The sequence below is a fragment of the Colletotrichum orchidophilum genome (genome assembly GCF_001831195.1).
Source record: "Colletotrichum orchidophilum strain IMI 309357 chromosome Unknown Scaffold_231.1, whole genome shotgun sequence".
Classification (NCBI taxonomy): domain Eukaryota; kingdom Fungi; phylum Ascomycota; class Sordariomycetes; order Glomerellales; family Glomerellaceae; genus Colletotrichum; species Colletotrichum orchidophilum.
In genome coordinates, this window is record NW_019173187.1 from 9,699 (window position 1) to 32,245 (window position 22,547).

Genomic DNA, 22,547 nt, shown 5'->3' on the forward strand with positions numbered 1-22,547 from the left:
GTCCTTGTCACTTTCTTGATGGAGGAGCTCATGGCCAAAGCTCGCTGCATGCAGGCGGATACGGGAATGGGAATCGGGCGGGTGAATGATCATCCCGTCGGGTGAGGCATATGTAATTCTAGCACAGTCTTTGTACGGAATACACAGAGTATCAACAGGCTTGATCCTCTTAGTCTCTGGACTTACCGCTTTACTCCAGAGTCCCACGGCTTCAGATTCTCAGACACGGGTCTGAATTGGCCAACTCACTCCCCAGTCCTCGTGACGGTCTCGGCAGATGATGCTTGTAAGCATTAGCCGCAGACCTGCCTGATTCGGAATCGCTCCGCTAGTGCAATGGGACGACCTTATCGATCTGGTCTTCATATCCGGCGTGCCTTGCATGGCCATGAAGCAGCTGGAATTTTTCTTCACTCCGAACTCCCATCCCCATATCTACGCGGTGAGGCAACTTTCGGCTAATTTGGACAACTACCTGGTACCTATGTCAGCGCACCATTCAGTGGTTCGACGGGATTAAGGCGGCTTATGGCGCCTTCTGCTGGTAGAAGCTCACCTTGTTCTCTCAGACTTACTCTTTGTGCCATTCAACTGATCGCCAAGAGGCTTGGGGGGTTCGTTGTGGTGTGAACCCCATCTCTTTCGAGAAAGCGGTTCTGCATGTCTTGGGCAAGCTCAGTCGCTCTCATGAACGGTTCGGTCCATGCCGAAGTGATGCGTTGATTAATGACAGGCTGTGTGCAAGGTATTCAGGTGGTAAGTGAAGTGAGATCAAATTTCGTGGCACCAAAGATGAAATCTATTGTTTTCTGGTGAGGCACGTTCGCAAATAGAAAAGAAACACATATTGAACGATGGCGCAGCGCATCATTGAATAATTAATTTGTCAAGCAATAATCAAATTACAAGCTCCACCTATTCCTAAGACTTGTAGTAAGAAAACATCAAACTTTCCAACGAGGATGGAATATGAGACAACCATTGAACTTGAAAAGTATGTACGAATTGAACGAGACTGGGTCTCTTTCATCTTCACAAAGCCTTTAGGATACCACCGAGTACATCAATCAACTTATTGGCAGTACTTTCAGAAACCTTCGCCGAGGCCCCAAAGACTCCGATGTCCATTGCTCCTTCATTGATTGAAGCCTCGACATCAAGTGTGTCCTAAGATATGTTAAAACTCAAGCACAAGCAATCCCTAGTTGAGGGGCCACATACCGGGAACACATCTCGGACCGCATTCTTCTGCAGCCAGCGCTGCGAATAGTCTTCTCTGCTGCTATCACTACCGAGTGCGTTCAAATACTCTCCAGTCTCGCCGGGATTGGAAATCGGCGCGAGCGAAATATCGCTGCCCTCTACCATCTCGATGCTCTCTTCGCCGAGGTGGAGGAAGTTGACGAAGCAATCGATTTCTAGTCCAGTCCAATCTTTGATCTCCCATAGACCTACAGTTGCATGCAAGGAAATGAGATGCAAGTCATCTTGGACCTGCTTGGCGGTCTTCAGGATGTCGAGATCGTCTGCAAGAGAAACCTTGAGCGGTACCAAGTTGAGCGTGGGGAACGTGGTCTCCAATCCCTCGGTCGACGACCTGTTAGCGTAATAGATACCAAAGACGATCTCCTGTTTCTGCCAACTCCTGCATTTCTGGAGTGCTTTGGCTGTTGCAGCGAAGAAAAGTGCTGGGAGGCCCACACCGGCCAGGGAACAAGACTTTTGAACGCGTCCGAGTGCCGGGACGACTGAGCGTTTTAGGAGAAAAACTCGGTTTGAGGCGTCTGAACTGTCTTCAGGATTCTGGCTCGGCGTCTGGTGAACACCTTCCAAGTATTTGGACCAGAATGCCTTGTTGCGTTGTTTGACTTCTTCACCGTGATGTGAAGCGAGGAAGAGCCTCCATGAATCCATCTTTACTGACATTACAGAAGCTTGCGACTGAACTGTTGCCCGCAGCTTCTGCACGAGAGCCGGCAGGCTGAAGCCGTCGTAAAGTGAATGATGAATGCTTAACTTCAGTGTCCATGACTTGTCGTCTTCCTGCTTCGCACTGAGTTGTGCTTGCGGGTGGCACTGTTCTGATGTCGTTTTGGAAATCTGACCACCAACAAGAACCCGTCTGTGAGGTCCATTAAAGCCAGGTTGCAATATGACCTGAACGAATGGCAGTGATCGATCGCCGGTAGCGACCAAGCAAGTTCGGAGCATTGGCTCAGAGTCAATCAAGGCATCCCATGCTGACTGCAGCTGGCTGATGGTGACAGGTCCCTTGAGGCGGTAAAAGAAGTCGGGATAGAATACTCGGCCACGTGCATTTTGCCACGCAGAAATCATGTAGACTTGCATCGGTAGCGGAGGCAAAATCTCCTCGACATGAGACTTGGCCAAGCCAGCAGTAGAAAGCAACACATATATGTTGATCGAGGATGGAAGCTCATATCCAGAGGCGATATAATGTAGTTCGGGTGTAGCATCGAAATTGGTAGGAGTAGCTTGGGCATGCTGCGCCATCTCTTTGATCGAGCCGGAAGTCAACAGTGTGCGAACTCCGAGATTGAGACCCTCCTTCCGCAGAAGCGTGGCGACTTTGATGGCGCTGATAGAGTCTAGACCCAAATGATACAGGGTGTGGCCCTTTTTGATCGACTCGACTTCTACATCTGCTGCTCGTGAGAGCACTTTTCGTATAGTGCTCTCGTTTATCGTCCAATCGCCATCATCTCTAACTGCCTTCGTTGTTGGGGTTGGTCCCGATGATGAGCTCGTCAGTGTTTTAGGGTGGAATTTCGGCAGTTGGCAGATCGAAACATGGTCCCCCTCAAAGCAGAGAAGGTTGTCGTCAGGTGTGTCGATGATGAATCTCATAGCTCTCTCAAGCTGATGAATCAGCTGATTCGTCATTTTCTCGGACACAAAAGCATCCTGTCCAGCAATGCGCCAGACAAGTGTCTCGGAAGCGACTTCTAGCTCAGCGCAGACGGCAAACTCAGTTGCGGAAGACCCTTGAATCGACTTCATGATGAGATTGTCCGATCCTGAGTCGGGACTTTTCTGGAGGATGAAAAGGGTATTGAAGAGGCGCCCACCCGCAACACTACTCTGGGCTTTCCGCAGAGGGTAATTCTGGAACTCTGTGATATCACCCATCGCCTCCTGAAGGTAGCGCAAGAAACCTGTGGTTGAGCCGTGAAGGAAGCAACGAACTGCTACGGTGTTCATCGTTGGGAACATGAGAGCTTGTGTTTGTTCGGAATCACGTCCAGCAAGAACAACGCCGAACGTGACCTCAAGAGTCTGGAGCAGGGTTGCAATTACCGATGCCCAACAGGCTTGGCCCAGCACTTGCAAGCTGACGGCATGGCGTTTGCAGAATGCCATGGCTTGGTCGTGTCTAACGCTCGAAACGGCCTCCGTCCGGTGAGCAATGTTTCTGAATGGTTCGCCCGCGGGGATCCTGTTGGACAGCAGAGATGGTTGGGTGTTTGCAAGATAGTGAGACCAAAATATTCGTGCCTGATCCGTTGGCGTTTTAACAAGGTTTCGCAGGAAGGGCTCCGTAGGCTGACGTTCAAGTGACTGCCTTTGATAGGCGGCAGCCACGTCTTGGTGAAGCAAAGCCAATGACCAGCCGTCGTACAGAGCGTGTGAGATCGACAGAATGAGCAGCAGCTTTGTACTAGTGGATAGGAGAGAAAGTTGGAGTAAGTTGCCTTGCCCACAAGCAGACTGAGCATTGATTTTGTGAAGTTTGATGATATCCTGTGGTTCAGTCTGATCAATCGCTTCAAATTTGTCCAAAGTCGGCAAATTTGACTTCAGCACAACTTGAGCGAAAGTCTGCTCCAACTTCGGGTCTTCAATCGGAACGAATACCGTTCGCAGGATCGGCGAGCGCTCAACAGTTTGCTTCCAAGCTATTTCGAATCTTTCAAGATCAAGTCCATCCGCTAGCTCTAAGATGTCGTGATTGAAGTACTGGCCAAAGTCCGATTGCAGCATGTCTGCCATCATAGACTCCTGTAGAGGGGTAGGCGGCAAAACAGCCTCTGCGTCTTCAAGATTGAATCGAGTGGACTCCACAGCCTTCCACAACCGCTCCTTAAGCGCATTAAAGCTTGATTGATCATCAGCTTCAGCTGAAGTTGCCCTCTTGTTGTTCAAGATCTTGGACATGGCAGCAATAGTCTGCGATCGCATGAGTTGAGATAAGGTGAGATCGTAACCGTTGTGCTTGAGTCGGGCAGAGAGTTTGACGAGATCGATACTGTCGAGACCCAGCTGAAGCAGCGCCATGTTTTCTGTGATGCTTTCCTCGGAAGCGCCAGCTAGGGCAGCGATCTCCTTTCTCAAAGCCAAAGCTGATGAATTCCAGTCAAAGTCTGACAAGGTCAAATCTAACTGGAAATCTTTCGAGATTTCACCGTCGATGGACTCTGGTCTTGAAGTTAACGGTGTTCGCGGAGATGCTGCTGTTGAAGCCTCCCTCGATGGATTTTCGGTGACAGGCAAAGAATGGGTGCCCCTCGATATCACATCGGCCATGGCGTCGTCAATCTCTTCGAATAAAGAGCTCAGCGTCGTTTCGTCGGCAATATCTCGGTGCGCAACAATTTGGATGCGCAACTGTCCATCCGGGGTCGCCGAAGCTTCGAAAGCCAGAGGATAATCAGACACGCTGTAATCATCCATGATGGACCACATGCCAGACAATTCCGTGGAGCGAGGAGCCTCAATTTGGAAAACAAAGAGGTTCTCAAAGATGGGACGGCCTCTAGATTTGGTGCACCACTTTTGAATGTTGCGTAGCGGCACGTGCTGGAACTGGAGCACGGAGGTGTTGAACTCATGACATTTCTGGATCAGAGACAACCACGTATCACCTTCCCTGAGACCGGCGTAGAAGAGAAGTGTGTTGAACAATGGTCCAATGGTGTTCTCGACTTGGTCCATATCGATAGATCGGCCAGACACGATTACTCCAGTACCGGCGTTGCCCGGGAAGTGTTTCTTGAAGACGGAGGTCCATAGGGCAAGCACAACTGACTGTAGAGTCACATTAAGGGACCTGCGCAATGTCTCCAGATTACGTGCTGAGTAAGTTTTTGTCTTCGTAATAACAGCAGCAGCATCTCCAGAGCGCAGTCTAGGAAGGGTATCGAAGGCGCAATCTCTCAGGTGGTCAACCCAGAATTGGCGGCTAGAATCGTAGTTTGCCAAGGGTCCGTGTGCAAGGGTGTCAAGGAACGATGGCGGTGCCTCGTGCTCTTTGTTCAAATACTCGGCAGAGACCCATCGAAGCATAGATTCGAAGCTTGAGCCGTCGTACAACGCATGGAAGATGTGGACGACGAGAACAGTCTCCCCGCCAATTTGAGTCACGATCAGCTCCAAAGGATTCGAGACATTCCTGCTGTTCTGATGTATGAGGTCTGGAAGAGACACAGAAAGTAGTGGCTCAATCTCGGCCGGACTGCGATCCCGAAGGTCTTTCCATGAAAGCTGCGCGGACTTGACTGCGACTTGAGCAAAACCAGCGGGTGTCTGGATGAAGCTGGTTCGTAAGATTGCATGAGCTTCTACCATTTTCTCGCAAGCGTTTTTGAGTCTGTCAATGGAAACTGCCGGCGCAAGCTTGAGGCGGAATGCAGTGAAGTAAGCTCCCTCATCCTGATCTGACATGAATCGCGAGAGCATTCCCTCTTGAAGAGGCGTGCACGGTGCGACGTACTCGATGTCCTCGTCTTGTATCAACCCAAGCTCCTGGACGGCTAAAGATCGGTATCTGTGTCCAAAAGCATGAATCAGTTGGCGTGCCTCTTGAACAGTGCTGCTCTCATTCGAGGACTGAATCTCTTGCAGAGTTTCGGCCAGATCCCCTAGGCCCGGATTTCGCAGAATGACCTGTGGCGAGGCGCCCGCGAGACCATTCTGGCGCAATAGTCGTGACATTCGCAAAGCTGAGATAGAGTCGACGCCAAGGTCAAAAATGTTGCTAGACAGAGATATACTTGTTTTCTCGCCCAAAAATTCTTTCATTGTTGACAGGACCAGCCGCTGGGTATCATTAATTGGCCCAGAAGTTGCTGTTGGAGATAGCGACAGCTTGACCAGCTTCTCGGGGGTAAGCGCGCGGAAAACTTGATTAAGCTGTTTGATATCTGCCTTATTGTTGGGAGAAAGAGGGATTCGCGGAACCTGGATGATGTATGAAGGCACCATATATCCTGGTAGAGTATCTCTGCAGGCTTTTTGGACAGAACGGACAAGCCCGGCAGTGTTTGCTTCGCTAAGGACCTGCAGCTCCTCCTTGGACGCATCTGTTGATTTGCAGCTGAAAAAAGTGACCAAAAGATCTTTGTCAAGGCTGCCATGCTTGGTCACCAAAGTAGCGACGTCGCTAATCTCACGGACCCGAGTGCGAATGGAATGGTTGATCTCTCCTATTTCCAAACGCTGTCCTCTTAGCTTGACTTGGTCGTCAGCACGGCCGAGAAAGTCAAAGCAGCCATCATGAAACACTCTGACGAGATCTCCGGTACGGTAGACACGTTCACCGTGTCTCTCCAGGAAGGGGAACCGCTCTTGAGTCAACTCAGGCCGCTTCAAGTAGCCCTTGCCAACGAGTTTTCCGGAAATACAGAGCTCGCCAACACCGCCTTTCATAACTGGGATATCTTTGCCTGGCTGCAGCACGTACGATCCTACATTGTCGAACTGTTTGCCAATATTGGAAGCCCGACCATTCTGAGGTACACGTTGATACATGGTGACTCCAATTGTCGCTTCGGTCGGACCGTACGCGTTGTAGATGACTCCAACAGGGCCCCAAACGTCAAGGATTTCCTGCTTGAGAGCCTCTCCGCCGGTAATGAAGACTCCTCTTGAGAGACTTGGAACCTCGGCCGGATCAAGGAGACGTGCCAGGCTGGGCGTCAAATCGATGTGCGTAATATTGAGGCGGCGGATTGTACCGGCAAGATCGTCAAGGATCAGATCCCTGGGCGCTCCGACCAGAGTCATCCCCACAGACCAACTCCAGTATTGCTCCAGAACAGACACATCAAAGTGGAATGATGCAAACTGCATCCATTTAGATGCCTTGTCCCAATGTCCATCAAATAGCCTCTGGAAAGCCTTCATGGCCTGGACTGCATTCTCATGCGTTATTTCGCACCCTTTGGGCGTTCCAGTAGTGCCGGATGTGTACAGACAGTAAGAATTGTCTTGCTCGCTAAGGGCCTTGGGGGAAATGAATTGTTTAGACTGTTGATTCAATGCATTCTCGTCAATATGAATGAGTGGTTGCTCCACCGAGAAGTCGATATCTGCACTGGTCAGCAGTGCCAGCGCGCCGGAATCTTTGAGAATGAACTCCTTTCTCGCTTTCGGGGCCGACGGATCCAAGGCCAGGAAGGCGCAGCCAGATTTGAGGATACCGAGAATCGCAAAGCAGGCCTCTGGGCACTTTTCAAAATGAATGGCAATGGTTTCTCCAACCTTTGCGTGAGGTGACAGGATATTTGCGACTTGGTTCCCTTTCTCGTTGAGCTCTCGAAACGACCACTGTCTCGAGATAGGAGTTTCGCCATTGAAACCGGTAACGAATTCCAAGGCGATCTTGTCAGAATGAGTCCCAGCTTTTGTTTCGACAAAGCTATGGAGAAACCGTTCTTCGGATGGGATTGTAGGCTCCAAGGGAGGTGTAATGGAGAAAATTGACGGATGGCTGACCCACAAGTCGTCTGCGCTCTTGTCTGGATTCTGGACAAGATGCATCAGCACGGCGTCAAATTGGTCAAGTAAGTGGACTGCTTGAGCTTTGGGCAGGATATCAGTCCTGAAGGAGAGACGCAGCTGGACCTTTCCGCCGTGGAGCGGCTCGACCTCAAACGATACTGGATAATCCAAGTTGCCCTCATCGCTGACCGTCTTCCACGGGAAGTTGGGGGTGTCATCAACCGGGATTCGCTGATACACAAGAAGAGTGTCAAAAGCTCTCGTGTTTGGGTATCCCATCCATCTCTGAACTTGTGCAAGAGGAGCATTCTGATGCTTGAGGAGCTGGTTATTGTAGTCAAACATCTGTTGAACAAGTTCAGAGTTCAATGATCTGTTATGTGCAATGACGGGAACAGTGGCGATACAGGGGAAAACGGCGTTCTTTGTTTCATCGCTCATGCGACCAGACAAGACAACACCAAACACAACATCCTCTTCACCTAGATATGCTGAAAGAATCCGAGTCCAAGTGGCTTGCAGGACAGCTTGGATGGAGACACCGACCATCCGCGCGCTATCGGCCAATTGGGAAAAATCCAGACTGGAGAAACGACTTTGAACGAGCAACTCCGGTGACCTTTCCGTAAGTGGCGTCAGGGTTGGGAAACGATTGACCACGACTTGAGGCGCCCTCTGCTTCCAGAAAGCTTCTGCTTGACTGATATCATGGGAAGCCTGTAGAATTTGCGAGAGACCCTTCTCGATGGATGGATGCTGAAACATGGGCTCTCCTGAAAGATGTGACGATAAATCCCGGAGAAGCAACTGCAAAGAGTATGCATCGTAGAGCGCATGGTGCATGATCACATGCATTGTAACGCCTGAAGCGCCTGATTCGAGAGCCAAGGCCCAAGGAGGCTTCTGCATCGAGTTCAAAATATTGTGCGCAGTGTCTAGTTTCCACTTTGAGACACCGAAGTAGTCGGACGCGTTATCATGAGTTGTGAGAGATAGATGGCAGCTTGTGGCTGGGTTCTGCACCATTGCAAAAGAGGCATCTCGATGGTGTGTGGGGAGAAACCCAATTCTCAAAATGTCGTGATGATTGAATAGAGCGGACCACGCATTCTGAACTCGGTCCAGGGATATGTCTTTGTTGAGTGCAAACGACATGTAGTTAAGGTAATCTTTGCCCTCTGACTTGATAAAGTCGTTCAGCATGGCGGACTGCAAGGGCGAACATGGGAGGATCTTGTCGAATTCACCAGCCCAAGAAGAGTCTCTGACTTCTCGCTCAAATTTCGCAAAGTCATAATGACTCGTATTCTGCGCGGAGCCGTTCCGTAGGCGAGTTGCCAATCTCGCACAGGTGGGAAATTCGATGACATCTAAGGCAGACAACTCCAATCCTTGCTTGCGCATCATGGCTGCAATTTGCACTGCATTGATGCTGTCAAGGCCCAGCTGGAAGATAGTTGTGGTTTTGCTGATATTCGAGGCTGGAACCCTTGAGAGCTCAGAGATTATTGATCGGAGCTGGTCCTCGACTGTGCTCCATTCCTCTGTGGCGAAAGTGATTCCTGCGTCCGATTGCTCGACTGCCTCTGAAATCTTTTCAACTTTGAGACATTCGAGAGCCTGCCTGGTTTCTGGCCCCAAATGTTCTCGCGTAGGTATACTGGAAGCAGGGTGTACCGCTATGTGTTGGGCGACTTGCAAAAAGGTGTCGAGCAGTCCGATTGCGGCTTCTGGTGTCATGAAAGGACTACGCTTGAGGTTAATCCATCATATGTCTTATTAACATAATTGACTGTTTGTAGCTTGCCTATTGGAGTGAAGTCTGACACTGATCAAGTCACCGACAGGGGACGGGATTAATTCGCAAACGAGAGGCACCTGTACACTGTTGTCAGCAATCTTCTCTTTTCTTTCAAAGACTTTGATGGGCCAGCTGGCTCGTAAATTACATCCATGGTTCCGTTGTCCTCAACTAGTTCCCAGATAGAAGAATCCCGATCTGGCCTAGGCTGTTGAAGGAGGAGAAGGGAGTCAAAAAGCTGTCTGCCGCTCTTCGAAACTTGATTCTGAATCGAGCGCAAGGGAGTGAACTGATGTTCTAACAGGAGAGGATTTATGTTGTGAAGCGTCTTGAGAAGAGTCATGCTTTGCGTTAATGGCGCTACTTCAACTCTGACAGGCAGAGTATTGAAACAAGGCGCGACTAAGCGGTCAATGCCGTCCACCGACAAAGCCCTGCCACTCATGATATTTCCGAAGCAGATATCTGACTCTTCATAAACCAGACTCAGGAACACAGACCACGCAGTTTGAAAGTAGGACAATATCGAAACGCCGGAAGCCTTGCATATGGCTTGCAATTGGCTGAGTGATATATCCAGCGGCTTTGACGTGACAATCGTCGTGGCTTTACCAGGAAGTTGCGAACCCCCAACTGAGAGAACATGCTGTGTGGGCACGAAAGAATTGAAATGACTCCTCCAAAAGCTATCTGTGCCGTCAGGAGACTTGAAAACCTCAGCAAGCACGGGCTTGTAGTCCAGGAGAGCTTGGAGAGTCTTTCCGGCTGCCAGCTGCTCAACCTCAGCCAGTAGCACCTCCATTGCCACGCCATCGTAAAGCGCATGATGACAGGCAAATGAGAGGAAAAAATCTACTCCTTTTTTGAGAACAGCAAGTGAAAGTGGGGGCATCTTCGAATCCACTGCACCGGGTAACGTTCGCAGGTGTTGGCTGGCTGCTTCTTCAATGCAGCTGGTCTCAATCAGATCCCACGCCATGGGCACAGATTCGTGAAGCACAACTTGTGCGACGGCACGTCTTGAGTCTCTTGTCGACACGAAACAGGTCCGAAGGATGCCATGTCGTCGATGCATATACTCCCAGTATCCCTTCATAACTGTATCGGGAATGTGTAATTTGAAAATCATCTGATTTGAGTAGGATGATCCTGACGTCGACGAAAGCATTGCCTCTTGAAGCGGAGTGCACGGCAGAACCGAAGACACGGATTTGCCATCTTCTAGGAACTCTCGCCTGACTTCGTCAACAAATTCCTGAGGAAAAAACATTGAGGCGCTAGAGGTTGTGTTCGAGGATGGTGCAGGTGGTTCAGAAAGTATCTCTTGAGCCAAGCGAGCTATGCATCCTGCCCGGAGGATCATTGAGACCGGCACTCTACGACCGAAAGAAGCTTGTAAAGCCCTCGCGAGAGAAATGGCAGCTATCGAGTCCAGTCCAAGAGCAGCGAACGGCTGCCATCGAGCGATGTTATCCGTCGCTACGTTGGTCGCCTGTGACACAGCCGCTCTTACTGTTCGTTCCTCTTTTGACCAGAAGCTTTCGTCTTCCTTCTGCTGGAGAGAGCCTGCAGCGCGGTCGATGTACTCTCGGCCCAAGTCGCGGAAAGATGCCTGTAGTCGGGCTCTATCGACCTTGCCACTAGATGTCAACGGTACGGAACTGATTGGGACCAAGTAGCTTGGAACCATGTAGATAGGCAAGCGTGACCGAAGAAGGCCGAGAAGTGTGTTGTTAACTTCGAACAGCCCTTCGTCAATAGGAAGAATTCTCCAGTCTTCATGGTTGTATTGAGAAGGTACATAAAACACAGTCAAGTGAGACGCGGGCGAATTGGTGTTGCTGATGATGACTACTGCGCTTGAGGTAGCAAGGGTCGAGGTTGTGAGGATGCTGCTAATTTCCCCAGTGTCGATCCGTTGTCCACGTAGTTTCAATTGGTCGTCCATTCGACCAAGGACCATCAAGGAACCATCTGGTAGCATCCGCCCCAAGTCGCCTGATCGGTAGATTCTACCGAATAGCGGGTGGTCGAGGAACTTTGACTCGGTAAGATCCTGCATACCCAGATAGCCGGCTGCAACCTGATCTCCTCCAAAGCAGAGCTCACCGACACAGCCAATGGGTACCGGTTCGGTCATTGCGGAGCCCAGAACAAAAGTTGAGGTGTTCTCGAATGAGAATCCGAGATGGTCGATGAAGTCTCCAGGCCTCATTTTTTTGACGGTGCAAATGTTCGTAGTTTCAGCTGGGCCGTACCCTAGACAAGTGGTCAGCTCACAATGAAAGCTTTAGAGGCGGTGCGAGGCATACCCTGGTATAGCAAACCCGTCCATTTCTTTGCCACGACGGCAGTCATGGGCTCTCCGGCAGTAACAAGGAATTCGACTCTGGGAACGTTGCTAGGGTCGACCAAAGAAGCGACCGTCGGGGTCATGCTGAGATGGGTGCATTCCAAAGTTTGGACGGCGCGCTCCAAATCATCGAAAAGGGTATCGTTTGTACCAGAACACAGACACGCTCCAACCTTCCAAGTGAAGAAGATCTCAAAAACCGAGACATCAAACGCCTGTGAACACGCTTGCAGAAAACGAGAAGTGTTGTTATGGGGGTATATTCTAGACAAGACGTCGAGGTTGCTCACAATGTTCTTCTGAGTGACCACCACACCCTTGGGTGTGCCTGTGGTTCCAGAGGTATAGATGACATACGCTGGCCGAGAAGGGGCTGGAGACAGACAGAAATTATTTTCCGGGACGTTGGACGTGGCGATTGACTGGGTGTCCACGAATTGACAACTGAAGAGGTGATGCAGACTTGATGAGACGGCTGGATCGGCTATACAGATGCTGACCTCAGCATGTGTCAAAATGAATCGGATTCTCTCAACTGGGGTGGTGGGTAAGAGGGGCAAATATGCGCAGCCAGCCTTGAGGATGCCCAGCATAGCGGCATACAGATGGATCGACTTTTCCATAATTACACCCACGATGCCACCCTCCTTCGTGCCTCGCTCCCGAAGATGCCTCGCGATGTTGTTGGCCAAGGAATTCAGGCTGCTGTACGAGATTGTGTCGACCTCTCCAACCTCAAGAGATCTTGCGAATCGTATAGCTGTAGCATCTGGTGTGGCACTTGCCGAGTGCTCGAAAATTGCCGCCAGATCCGGGATCGTTGAGAGAGTTGAAGGATGGGCACTGAAAATGGAAGTGAGTTCTGGAGGAAGTGATTTCCCAATGGTTTCCACTTGGCTTTCCGGCTGAAGCGCAAGGTGTGCAACCACCGATTCCAACTGCTCAGTCATCATCTCGGCATGCTCTGTTGAAAATGCATTCGTGTGGTAGGTCAGACGACAGACTGGGCCCTCGGCAGAAGGTTCGATTTCGAGAAGAAGGCTGGTCTCCAGGAAGTCCTGATGAGATATTTCCCGCACAATCCCCTGTTTTGTTTGCTGACTGTACAGAGATTCTTGATAAACAAACAGCAGGTCAAAAAGCGCATCTCCGGGTTTCACGCCTGCGATTCTCTTGATGTCTGCCAATGGCAAGATACCGTGTTGTAGAGCGTCGCGATTTGTGGCCTGGATGTCGCGAACGAGGTCTGAAATGGTTGCGATCCCAGCAAGATTTACTCTCAAAGGCGTTGTCATGATGCAGGGCCCTATGATGTGCTCAACATTCGTCACCGGAATGGTCCTGCCTGACGACACTGAGCCGATAACGACGTCGGTCTGTCCTTGTAGTCCGCCCCAGAGCCACAGCGAAGCAGCTTGGAAGAAAACTTGAGGGTGGCACCGGAACCGCGAAGCGGCCTGATTCAGGACGTTCTGTGGGATTTCCAGTGCCCTGCTTGTAGTACGAATCTCGACGGTATCGGGAGGGCGCCCCATGAGGCGCGGTAGGTTGTGTCGTTGCCAGCCAAGCAAATGGTCCGCCCAGAATACACGCGCCTCATCCATCAGACCTCTGGTAGCTGGCTCCGCGTAGAATCTAGAGACATCATAGAATTTTGGTCTAGTCTTTGGGACTCCACTGGCGGCTAGAGTGGAAAAGTCTTCGATCAACATGTCGGCCGACCATCCGTCGTAGAGGGCGTGATGTATCTGGAAGAGTCCAATTGGCCCAATTCCTTGCTGACGTTCTCGAATTTGGACTCTGAAAGGACGCAGGTAGCTCTCATCGGAAGCCAGACAAAAACTCTCGTCGAAATGAGATACAATTTGAACGGAAGACTCGGAGAGCTGACTATGGATAATTTGTGCAAACCCGCGATCAGATGACACAAAACCTGACCGTAATATCTCATTGTTCTGCACAATCTGGTGCGTCCACTGCAACACTTCCTGCGCCGTAGTCTTTGCAGGAAACTCAAGCTTGATCCAGTTGCAATATGCTTGGGGATTGCTCGACGTTTCGGCAAGCATTGAATTTTGCAGTGGTGTACACATGTGAAGGCATGCAATCTTGTCTTTCAATGAAGCAAGGTCTGCCCGCTGCTCGAGCACTTGGCGAAGATGTATCTCACAAGGGTCTTGAAGATCAACCGCATGGTCTGCTTGATCAATTGCTGAGACTGAGGAGGTCGTCTCTCGAAGTGAGGCGATCAGGGCCGACAGAGTCTTGGAATTGAGAATATCCGTTGCCGATACCTGGAACCCGGCTTCTCGTAATACCGAAGCAAGTCTAATAGCCTTGAGAGAATCAATGCCTGCGGATGCAAGCGAAGCCGATGAAGAAATGTGAAATTCGAGAAAGCTTGATACAATTGATAACACCTCTCGTTCCAGTGGACTAGCCGCTTCAAACTGAACTGCGGGCTGTGATGCTGTTGTCGTCGTGTATTCGTTCGTGAGCCGTTTCCGGTCCACCTTTCCCGAGGGCAAACGTGGGAAACTTCTCATGATGACGATATCACCAGGAACCATGAAAGACGGGAGCCACGTACGACAAGTGTTGAGAATGTCTTCCACATGATCTCCTGGAGCCGATTCGTTGTCAATGGCGCAGAATGCAACGAGAATTCCCCCATGAACCATAGCAACAGCACTGTGGCACCCGGCAGATCGCATTGCCGCTTGCTCCACTTCGCCGAGTTCGATTCTTTGTCCGCGTAGCTTGACCTGCCCGTCGGATATCCTCCCAAGGCATTCCATCGTACCATCAGAGTTCATGATGGCCATGTCTCCAGTGCGATAGACGCGGCCGTAAGGGGAATCGAGAAATACTGCATTCGTTTGTTCTGGTCTGTTGAGGTAACCATTGGCGAGTTGGTACCCTCCGACAACAAGCTCGCCGGGTTCGCCTACTGGGAGTACATTGAAGTTGTATGGGCTCCCATCATCGGGGATGGCAACGATGAAGCACGAGACAGAGTCTAGAGGGAAACCAATATTCGAAGAGGGACAATCCGTAGGGTATCTTGGTTTGAGTGTGCTGTAGACCGTTAGTTCACATGATGCTGACGGAGACATGCAGAGACTCACCAGTGGATTGCAGCCTCGGTCGGGCCATACATGCCCCATAACATGCTATCTGATACCTCGCTGCCGCCAAATTCACGGACAACAGACTCTGTCAACATCTCACCAATCGTGAGGAGAAGTTTCAAACAAGGAGCGTTCTGCCGGGAGCGGAGAAGACTGCCAGCGACAGTAGGCGTTAACTCGCATGCATCGACCTGCAAAGTCCTGATGATGGCAGGCAGATCGTTTAGCATGTGGCCACGATCGCACGTAACTAATGTTGATCCACGAAGAAGGGGGAAGAATATCTCAAATACTGATACATCGAATGTCGGCGAGGCAAATTGGAGGAAGCGCCTGAAACTTGGAATATGCCGATTGTGAGCAAGGAGGCTCTGAGTTGCAGCATCGTGCGAGACTCCAACACCTTTCGGCGTGCCGGTTGACCCAGATGTGTACATGACATAGGAAAGATGTTGAGGCTCGATTGGCCGCGCCGTGAGACTCGGTAATGAAGTCGAATTATCAGTGGCCTCCTCGTCCACTACTATGACAACCCTTCCTGCGTCGTCTTGGGGAATCTTTGATACCAAGTCCCTAGTGACAAGAACAACTTTTGCCGATACGTCCTGGAGAATGAACCGGACCCTCTCAGGAGGTGCGTCTAGATGCAGAGGACAAAAGGCTCCGCCGGCTTTGAGAATGGCCAACATCGCAATATAAAGATGCGAGCATTGAGGGACGAGTAGCGGTACAACGAAATCATCCGACAAATGTGATATCCGAGCTAGTCGAGAGATCCGGTCTGCCAGGGCATCCGCGGCGTCATGGAACTGAGAATACGACAGAGTTGATTCCCTTCCATGACTATCCAGTGAGTGAATCGCAGGTAGCGATTCATCTGATGTAAGCTGCACAAGCTGGTGAAGGAGACGAGGTCCCGGGACACGAGTTGGGTGAGGATTCAAGATGGAGAGCCCGGGCTCTGACTCAGTGTCGGTCATGTTGGCCTCGTCGTTGAACAAAAAAAGATGCTATTCCCAAGCTGATGAGAAAGTCTTAGTAGCTATCCTAGAGACTTGTAGAAAGTGGTCCAATGCACAAGCTCAGTTGATCGTAGCTTTACAAATGGTACTCAGGTATTAGTCGGGGCCCTCTTTTCAACGGGAAGGGCACAAAGGTCAATGCGCCCGAGTCCAGATCAAGATGGACCTGCAGCTAGAGGTCCAAGAGACCACACGCTGGGACAGCTCTCCGTCCAATAAGACAAGTGATGATTCACAGATCCGGTCATGCAACGGCGTGGTTCCTTAGTTGGGCGCAGGGCGACAAGCCATGGGGGTAATGCGAGGGGTCGACACGGGGTCGGCTGCAGACCGCCGGGCCTGTAAGATTGCAGCAATTACTCAGCTGGTGGGAAAAGTCAAGCGATTCTGCAGCACCATGCAGAAAGGTCGCCGGAGCTTCGTGTGTCGATGATGAAATATGAGATCGTTCATTCGCGGATGATGACGGCGTGTTGGCGCGAGCTGGCTAGCTCAAGAAGGCTCGGCCCTGTGCGTAGGGCTATCTGTGACCTGTGCGTATGTCGGGCGTGTGACAACCCGATGCGACTGTGGGCTGACAAGGCGATTTTGGGGGGCTGAGGTGCGCTGCAGAATAAAGATATGGATTGTTGGTGATCTACCACGGCTTGTCTTTGCGAGGAGGGATATGTGTGTGTGTGTGTGTGTGTGTGTGTGTGTGTGTGTGTGTGTGTGTGTTTGCCCGCTGGCTGGTGAGCTTTATTATCAGAAGCGCAGACTAGACAAGCTACCGCGCTTGCAGCACATATAGGAAGCGACCAAGAGACTCCCCCGCCCACCCCGAGCGGATCCTGATGTGGCTTACGGGGGGCGACGTCAGGTGTGTTGGTCATTTTAGGCGACTTACACATGAATTCCTTGTCAATAAGCTTGTTGGCTTGGTTCGCTATGACTTGTAGGAGTTCCATCCCACGCCGGTTTTAGGGCAGGTCAAGCAACGCTTCTCCAAATCACTCAAGGGGAGGGCCCAGATGCTGGGGGAGAGGGGGGTCAATTCGAGCGCTTATGGCGTCATGACCAAAATAACTCGCCGCGTCGCCCGAGGGATAAACGCCGCTCTGCGCAGCGAAATAAGCTTCGACGGCCCGTTCAGTGCCTTCTAGTCACCTCGGCGTAGACGGCGTTTACTCGGATGTGTAACGTAAGACCGGAAGTCTGCAGACACGACTACCGCTGTAGTGGCGAGCCTGCACGGCATGCCGATGGCCGGCAGCCCTATCCGATCTTGTGGCTCGGCAAAGCTCTTGACAGCTGTTGTGCGCCGTGGAGCTCATTATTGGACATGAATCCCCGTCCGCATTTGTAGCAGGCGGGAGCGACGTCGCCGCGCCCGAGGCGCTGGATTGAAGAAAGAAAAAGAAGAAAAAAACGGGTTTCGAGCTCGTCCGGCCGGCGGCCGTCTCCGATAAGAGATGTCGAATCCTCAAAGCTTCTGTCGGGTCTGTTCATGTCTCATGCTCCGCAGCCGACAACGTCCTACAGAACCCCCAACGTCGGACGCAGGCACAGAAGGTTCGGATTGAACATGTGCTGGGATTTCTGCAGAAGCACGGCGCGAGATCTGACGGCGCATCCAGAACAGGCCATTTCCCCAAGGACGCCACGCCATGATCCGCGTTGAAACTCGGCCATGTTCGCGGCGGCTGACCGATCTCGTCCGACTGCCGGATAATGATTTCTGGAAGCGGCAAACTGTCCGAGCCTTGGCCTCTGGATGTCATAAAGAGGGCGGTACGGAAGACCACGATGCGGGGCTCTTTTGGGGAACCTCTCAACCACCATGTTACTGGTCAAGACGGCAAGATGGTGGTGGGAAAAACGCATCTATCGGCTGGTCAGATTTCGCCCATGGTACGGTACATGGTGATTTTATCTGGGTCATCTCGTCTGGTGTGGTATCCACTTGTAAGCATGAGCCGCTGGATTAATATGTACTGTGATCAGGAAGCGTATAACTGCCAGGCTTCGTGTGCGCCGGTGGGCGAGCCGGATAGCAGCAGGATTAACTTCGCTCGCTTAGTATATTTGTGCATTGGTATCTGGATACGATGGATAGGTTTGGAAAACGATCGCTGACAAAGTTGGGCGCATGGGACGCAGGGAAGGAGGCCAATGGCGAGAGAGTTGCCATTTGGCCGTGGGGTGCTGTCACAGGTCTGCAGTCGTGTCACTTCTCCGGCCCGTCGATGTGGAGGGGCGATGTATCGTTGTGAAAGCCAAAGCCGCGAAGTGTGGCCCAGATGTGGGGGTAAACCGAGTCGAAGGCAGTACGTAATTCAGTATTGGAAGAGCGAGGCCAGCATCTTTGAAGACTGGCCTAGAATGACATATGCCACCTACTACGTACGGCCGGCGAGAGGGTTGGGGGAGGCTATTGCTGGCCTGGGAGTGAGTACGCGTACATCAATGCTCGGGACAGGGTGAGTCATTCTAGAGAATGTGGTCAGTGACTTGCGGTGGTGAGTATGCTAGTCTTGGGAGTGTCCAGGGAGGCGGCGTTTGGGATCAAGTTGACAAGTTCCAGTCCCGAAGGCGATGCCCCAATGCCCAGTTCCCGTCGTACCCCCTCCCTCGGAAACATGGCTACTCGGCGAGCTATGGGGACGGCTAGAGATGGAATGGGGTGGGACGGACGGCTGAATGATGTCGGTGGATGTCGCCAGGGCGTCTCGGTGGATGGATCGAACGGGTCCATGGACTGGAAGAGAAAAATATGGGTGGGTGCGTGGGTGGGTGGATGGATGCAGTAGGACACGGCGAAAGGAAGGCAGGTTGACTACCTACTTGGGTATGGACCGTGTGGTATTCTCAGTCTTGCAATGGGACCAAGGTACGAGAGCGACGGCGGGCTTGGGCCACACTTGGTGGTTCAGGGATAGCAGTCGGTTGTGGTTTTGTGGACTTGGGATTGGAACCTTGGTATATTGAGTCCGATTGAACGACGTACGGGAGCAAGAGGCGGCCAGCGATGAGGGAAAGCGAGGAATATCAACGAGTAAGGTAGGTGTGAGGCCAGGTGTGCGTGCGAGATGTCTGTCTGGCTGGAGGCGAGGAGTGTGCGAGTGGGAATCCATGTGAAGAGATTTTCCCACCTTCCCCGTCTTGCCTCTTCCACTTCCTGCTTCGGGCGATGGGAGCGACCTGCCCTGCGGCCTGCCTTCCATCTCTCCTGGGGTCGGCGGCTGCTCCTGCTTGTCTTCGGGTCCTCGTTTGGCCCGGCGGGACTTTCCCATTTGCAGTCAACTGTACGGATACCGCATGTCGAATTTTTCTTCAGGTACCTTGCCCCCTGCCTGCCTGTCTGCCTGTCCGCTTTCCCCTACCACGCCTACCACGCCTGCCAAGCCTGCGTCGTTTCTTGTCGCTGTCACCATCTGGGTAGGTGGAGGCATACCGTACCTACCTGTTTTACCACTCACAGGCGCAGAAGGGCTGTGGATGATCGCCGGTGGATGCGTGGTGGGTTTGGCGCTAGAGAGGCCATGGATTCCACGGATTCTTGGGTGGCCTTGACAGGGAAAAAGACTCGTCAGACCAGGGCTTCATCGAGGGTTGGACGGGGGCCATCGTGGCATCGTCACTGGCCCAATACAGCAGGTACGTACGCCTTACCTAATTAGACCCGGATCTTATCAGATTTAGATAATCAGATCATCAGATAACTCGGGCAAAATGATGCCAACGGCGCCCAAAATTCCCGCAAACCGCACAACGACACCCACTGGCCCCAGGCTAAAAACTCCACTGCCGCAAGCTCCGACGAGCCATCTACCTTATCCTCGGTTGGCTACCTTACTCCTCAGCCATTGAATTTTTTTAATTTTTTTTTGTATTTTTGATCTTCATCTCTGCTCCCTCCAGTCTTCATGTCGAGCCACAACTTTAACACCCTGCCCAACCGCTCGCTGCATTGCCATGGGACTGTTGCGAGTAACCTCCAGTGGTTCCCCATGCGCACATTACCCACGTTGCGGCATTCAAATCTGGCCGCCCTGCCCGTCGCCGCCGCAACTCCGGTCTCCGGCCCGCTTTCATCGTGAGGCATTAGAGCAGTCACGTCTGTGCCTGTTCGCAACTGCATGCACTGCATCTGGGTGGCCCTGAATGAGGCAAATAGAGAACCCTCTAGCCTAAGGCAGTGCCTACCTTTCTTTGCTTTAGATGGCTTATTGACCCGCGACCACCTCGGGGATACGTCAGGTATTTTACAGATGGCAAGGTATGTATAAGGTATTCAAGTAAGGTATCCGTAAGGATGGATAGCTCCTACACGGAGGTACGTACTCGTACGGATTCTTCCCACATCTTGTCAGATTAGATCCATCACCAAGTGCGTCTTGGAATGGAGGCAAAGTATCTCATCCTGCATGATGCCAGGGTTCAAGCTACTGCGCGTGTGAGTATACATTCATTCACCCTCTGCGCTAAGGCAAGGTCCTCTCCCGATACTACGCAATGGGTCTATGGCCTCATGCTAGGTAATAGTCCCGTACTCTGTACAAGTGTGCGTCTCCAGTGCTCGGGGTTGATGCCGACACACCCTCCCGGGCCTGGCAAAGATGCAACTGGGAAGCTCGATCCCGAGGTCTTCTCGTGAACCCCTGGTCTCACTGCCCGCTCTCGGAGCAAAAAGCTTTGCACCATCTCAACCGTCCGACTCATGTTTCCTGGTGATCATGCCGCCTCCACAGTGCATTGGGTCTTGGGTTGCAAATGCCCCGGTTCTTTCCACATTCCACAGTCGTCAAGCCTCTTGGTGATCATCTGCGGCGCAGCCTACATCTTGGCTCCCTTCCCTTCGAGCTTCGAGAATTGTTCGAGAGTCGTGCCGCAGCCCTGCACTATACAAAGTAATGGAAAGAAATCGGATTGTAGAAACGTAGGTACATTTGACAAGAGTAACATTCTTGCCTTGGACTGTTCCCCCAATCGCCCTACCTGGGTCCTCCACCTCAAGTTGCTTGTCTCGTTCTGTTCGGATTAGAAGAAAAAAAAATGAAGGAGGAGAAGGAGAAGAAGAAGGCTCCACAGGAAAATGAGTTTGTTTTGCCTCAATGAACCCGAGGAGGGGCAAGGACGGGAAGGTACTTACTTACCTTGGTAAGTTAGGTACTTCCAGGTTTTTGTGCGAATACGTTCTCGTACCTGAGGCTTGCAGTCACCATGTAAGGTAGTAAGGTACCTTGGGTAGGTACAATGTAAGGTAGTAAGAGCCAGCCAAGTTCGCGACGCAGGTAAGGTAAGGCAGGCCCTTCCTTAGCCTCCTTCCCTCCTACCTGGGACGGCCTTGGGCCGAAGGGTGGAAGGAGGGAGGAACCTGAGAAATTTGATCTTATCAGATCCGAAGATAACCCCGAAATCGCATCATGACCCCTCCCCTGACCCCACTTGGTCGTGCAAACTGAGGTGTTCATCATTGATTTTTTTTTTCTAATGTCGTGTTCTTGTCTCACCCCTCCCTCATTGTCCACTTTTCTTTTCCGTCCCCTTCGCTTTTCACATTTTGTCTCTCCTGCATCCAGGTCCCCCCGTCCGATTTCTGCATCCTTTCGCGACTAATTTGGGGTGGGTCTTGCTGGCACCATCGATCTGCGTCATCTGGAAAACCGTCGCCGAAAAGTTCTCGTAAACCGACGGCCTTGGTCTGGTCTAAGGTACTGCACGGCCATCACGCTCGTGAAGTTTCTTCACGGCACGCCTCGATGTCATCGCCATTCTCCGGCGGCTTCTAGTCTCAACGGCCTGTACCCGATCCTCCCAACATGCCAGACACCCCAGTACTCAGAGCATCGAGACAGAATCATGGCAAGAGGCACACTGTGACGAACAGACAACTTCCGCAGCGAGGAGAGGAGTCGCAAAAGTCACAGGCACTACGAATAGGATATGACTGGGAGTGAAGAACATATCGATCAATACCTTGTTTACCTCTTACTAGTATCAGCTGAGTCTTTCCAGGGTCCAGTCAACGTCGTTGTCCTCCCCGCGATGGGAGAAAATGTTCGTCTGTCGTTTGTCTATCGTCTAGGCACTCCGTCTGACGCTCAACCCGCCGTCGCGTCTTCAGTCGCTTCGGTATTTTTATTCTAGCTTCTGTGCCTCCGGTCCATCCCTCCCGTCCGCTCCACTCTTGTGGCCCGGCACATGCAAACGAGCCAGTAACGCCAAGTGCTGCGACCGCCGCTCGCCGCCGCTGATGCTGAACACCATCTTGAACGGATTAGTTCGGTGGTTATGGGGTCCTCTTCTTCATTCCTCGTCCCGTCCTCGTGCAACGCTGCTCTATACCTTACCTTAACCTTCTCCGTCAACCAAAGCGCATTTTCCCCTCTTGTCTGTGTGTACGAATACGTACAACCCTTCATTGTACCCATGATTCCATCCCCCTAACTGTTCCTCCATTCACCCAAGGGCCACTTACACCATGTACCATGAACATGACCTTGGCATGGGTTCCAGCC

The 22,547-nt window shown here is 51.7% G+C and overlaps 1 protein-coding gene across 1 annotated transcript; it reads right to left on the bottom strand.

The window, feature by feature from the left end:
* Positions 1 to 1,032: 1,032 nt before the first annotated feature.
* Positions 1,033 to 15,714, bottom strand: CORC01_14023 (amino acid adenylation domain-containing protein; the record flags this gene model as incomplete). The annotated part of the gene is made up of 6 exons (XM_022625636.1): positions 1,033 to 1,167; positions 1,222 to 9,492; positions 9,568 to 9,618; positions 9,690 to 11,800; positions 11,854 to 14,972; positions 15,023 to 15,714. The coding sequence occupies 6 exons, from the start codon at positions 15,712 to 15,714 to the stop codon at positions 1,033 to 1,035; spliced, it is 14,379 nt and encodes a 4,792-aa protein (XP_022467854.1).
* Between the last annotated feature and the right edge of the window lie 6,833 nt (positions 15,715 to 22,547).